Below are 3,936 nucleotides of genomic sequence, written 5' to 3' on the forward strand. Positions count from 1 at the left end.
TCAGCAGGATAGAGTCGTGACAGCAGTACTGCGCATGCCCTGTACTTCTACGCTCAAACCACCGATCAGTTGCGTGGTGATCTCGTGGTGGATGACTCCAGGATTTTTGGAGTCGACCACGCCTCCGACTCCTGCTTTGAGTTGATGGAGTCGATTCTTTCTCGACTCTGACTCCAAAATTGCAAACTGTCCTAAAACGACTAATACTGCGATGTTAGGATGTATGCGTGAGTGTTTAAGATTAGATTAGATTAAATTTTATTGTCATTGCACAGAGTGTACTGTGTACAAGTACTGAGACAACGAAATGCAGTTTGGCATCTAACCAGATGGTGGCATAAGTGCAAAAGACATATAGAAAAGATATTGTAGACAGTGCATGGTATTACAGTGAGTATAAATAAATGAATATAATAACTGAATATACATGAGATGAATATCAATATGATATGTACAGTTGAACAAGGGCAATAGGTCTTGAGGTATGTTCCATATGTAAGATGTATAAATAGAGACCAATATAATAAATATGGTATGTCTAAACAATTACTAGTGCAAAAAGCTAAATTGAAGTCCTGAGTGTGTAGGCAGTAGAGGTATGTGGGGAGGGTACACTGATACTGGGAGTCAATGTTTCTCTTGTTGGGGGGTGGAGGGGGGCTGGGGGCTAGGCTACCGCCGGGATTCTGAGTTCAGCGGAGTAACAACTGCAGGGAAGAAGCAATTGCAATGGGCTAACGATGCATTGGGAGAAAATTGCCATTCTCTACAAGACATTAGCTACCGTTTTTTGTTGTCTCGTTTTTTGTTGTCGACTCTCTAGCCGGAGTCGACTCCGATTCCCAATACTTAAAATAATTTTCACCACTACATTTACATTTACATTTATGGCGTTTAGCAGACGCCTTTATCCAAAGCGACTTACAACAAATACATTTGTTTAAGTAAGTGAATCATCTATCCAACAGTCATCATAAGACAAAGTAATCAATGCTCACACCAGGGGCCATTGGCAGTCGCAATGCCAGAAGCCTATATTTTTATTTTATTTTATTATTATTTATTTTTTTATTATTATTAACAGGAGAGAACGTGTACAGGGGGGAAGTGGGGGTGAAGAGGTCTCAAGGGTTGGGGTTAGGGTTAATACAGGGGGGAGGGGGGGTAGTGGGGGTGAAGAGGTCACTAGGTGCTGCTAGCCATGGTGCTGATGTTAAAAATTGCAATAAGAAAATAGCCTAATCAAAATAAGGGTAGACTTTACTTGACATGGTCCTTATTTAATTACACTTACCCCGTAATGCGTCACAAGTAAGTTGAACTGTGATGCACCACACAGATGTTCAGCTTTTTATAAAAGTGTATAGGGATTGAAATGTAAACACTAAGAACGTTTCAGCATACACTACCACGTTTTCAGAGAAACAATGACAAAATGACAACACCAACACTGCTGCTGTATCCCCACTGTCTTTATTAACTTCAATCAATCATAAGAGCATTACATACATGACACACAGAACTAAGTTTAACTCAGTGGCACCTCAAGTCCATCTGACACCAGTCGAACACAGGCACTTCATGTATAACTCCCAATGAAAATGAAGGACAAAGGATATAGTCTTTGAAAACATAACTCAATTAAAAACCTAAAACCTGTTAAAAAGCAAATTATTAAAACCAATGTACACTCTGGTAGTCAAACACACTTGTTGACACACACTCCCCTCCCCTCTCTCACCTTCCCCCTTCTCTCTCTCCTCCCTCCCTCTTCTCTCACTCTCATGTGCAGTCTCAGTGCTTGTGTCTGTGGCGATGACGGGGTTTCCTCCTAACAATATCCTGCTCGTCAGAGGGATGGGAAGAGGTGTCGTCTCTTGGATCATTGGTCCAAACCGGGGTGTAAGGGGGGATGACTGGGTAAAGAGGGGGAGCAGGAGGATAATGGGGTCTCCATCTCTCCTCCTGATGGGATGATGGTCTCCATTCCTCTGTGCGAGGGGGTCTCCTATGCCTGTCTTCTTCTGGATGGAAGGCTCTCCTTCTCTCATCCTCCCATTGGTGTCCTCTCCACTCGTTCTCTGGATGGCGGGATGGTCTCCTCCACTCATTTTCAGGGTGGGGTGGTCTCCACTGGTACTGGTTTTGAGGTGGCCACATACCGTATGGGGGCAGGGGGGGAGGGAATTGGGGGCCACGGGGGTGTCCAGGGTAAGACTGGTGGTTCATGCCTCTCTGGTGGAGAGGCCTAGAAGAGGGAGGGAGGGAGGGAGGGAGGGAGGGAGGGAGAGCAAGAGAGGGGGAGATAAAGGTTTTTTTTTTTTAATAATATGTAGGGACAAATAAGGACCAAATGTGGATAAACATTTGGAGTTAAAGACACGGCAGAGAACCCGGATGAGCTAAACTCACACAGAGCGGTTGCGGTTGTCGTCTGCGTGTGGCCGTCTCTCATAGGGAGTGGCATAGTCCAAGGGAATGTCCTCAGGCCGAAAGCCGGCGAGGCCTCTGGTTGGCTCCTGCTCCGGCTCCTCCATCCCCTCGTTGCTACACAGAAACACAAGAGAAAGTGAGAAAAGGATGGATGGATGGATGGATGGATGGATGGATGGATGGATGGATGACAGGAACCAGATGGGATGGATGGAGAGATGGATGACACAAACCAGATGGGATGGATGGAGAGATGGATGACACAAACAAAAAAGATGCAGCCGTGGAATAACCAACACAGCCATGCAAGAGTAGCTAGAGTGACGCTGTCGGTTGTGTGAAGCCTCTCACCTCCTCTTTCGCCCAAACTGAAGGTCTTCCAGGTAGTTCTGTCTCTCTATACGGTGTCCCCTTGAAGAGTTGAACACTGACAACATAACACAGGCATAGACTTCAGTACACACACTGTCATCTGACTCTCTCTCCCTCCCTCTCTCCATCCCCCTCTCTCCCTCCCTCCCACACCCACCCACCTGAAAGTGTTATTAGAAGTAAATATAAAGCTCTTATAGGAGAGCTAGCACTCACAATCTACAGCCTCTTTAGGATCCATCCCATCCACATCTATCAAGTACCTGAGGGACAGAGATAGAAGTTATACAGAAAGGCTATATTGGCATGAGTCTGGATAAATGTTGTAACTCTAAGGGCCAGTTTTCCAGCCACAGCTAAAGCCCAGAGTAAAATGCATCTTCAATGGATATTTTCCATTGAAAATAATGTGATTTAGTTCAGGGGTAGGTTTAATCTGTGTGTGGGAATCAGACCTAAGAGTCCATACCTACAGACCAAGTAGCCAGTGCGGTTCAGACCATGGGTGCAGTGCACTCCAACCAACTTGTCTGTAATAGAATGATAACAATGACTGACTTGCAAAAATTGCTATCATTGAATGATTATTTAAAAATATATATGTTTTACTATCTCAATAAGTCATTCCAGAACCCCAGTGGTCCATCCTGAACTGACCATTATCTGAATTGTCTCGTAGGAACGTGCGAACAGCCCGTTTGAAGCTGAGAATTGTGGGATCGTTGGGAACTTCGTGACCCGCCGTGAAGATCTTCATGTAGAACAATGAGTCTGGTATGTCCTACGCATGCAAACGCAGACACACACACATACACACAATCACTCTATATCTACATCATACAAAATCAGGTACATAACATCAGTGTGTGTGTGTGTGTGTGTGTGTGTGTATATACACGTACCTCCGGTCTGTAGTAACGTGTAGTAAAGGTTAGGTCTATGATCAGTCCCAGCTCCTGTCCATCTTTCTCCAGAGCAGTCAACAGCTCCCAATGGCCAAACATTTCATGGGGAGGGACACGGCGACACAGGGACTGGAACATAGAAACAGAATGAGTAGAATGGACATGCCCATTGAAATCAACATTCCATGGTGGCTGTACCAGCAGCCATCTTTTAGAAGTTTTAGCT

General features: G+C 44.9%; 1 protein-coding gene across 3 annotated transcripts in view; it reads right to left on the reverse strand.

The window, feature by feature from the left end:
- Positions 1-1,454: 1,454 nt before the first annotated feature.
- The window catches only part of dusp11 (dual specificity phosphatase 11 (RNA/RNP complex 1-interacting)), a 3,813-nt gene continuing 1,331 nt past the window's right edge, over positions 1,455-3,936 (reverse strand). For all 3 annotated transcript variants that reach the window (XM_083669649.1, XM_083669647.1, XM_083669648.1), the window contains exons 4-10: positions 3,708-3,839; positions 3,463-3,586; positions 3,275-3,335; positions 3,022-3,068; positions 2,785-2,860; positions 2,413-2,547; positions 1,455-2,248 (exon numbers count right to left, since the gene is read on the reverse strand). In XM_083669649.1, the coding sequence (XP_083525775.1) occupies positions 1,795-2,248; positions 2,413-2,547; positions 2,785-2,860; positions 3,022-3,068; positions 3,275-3,335; positions 3,463-3,586; positions 3,708-3,839 (1,029 nt within the window). In that variant the 3' untranslated portion in view covers positions 1,455-1,794. The remainder of the gene's footprint in view (positions 2,249-2,412; positions 2,548-2,784; positions 2,861-3,021; positions 3,069-3,274; positions 3,336-3,462; positions 3,587-3,707; positions 3,840-3,936) is intronic.

This window comes from Argentina silus (assembly GCF_951799395.1).
Source record: "Argentina silus genome assembly, chromosome: 5".
Taxonomy (NCBI): Eukaryota; Metazoa; Chordata; class Actinopteri; order Argentiniformes; family Argentinidae; genus Argentina; species Argentina silus.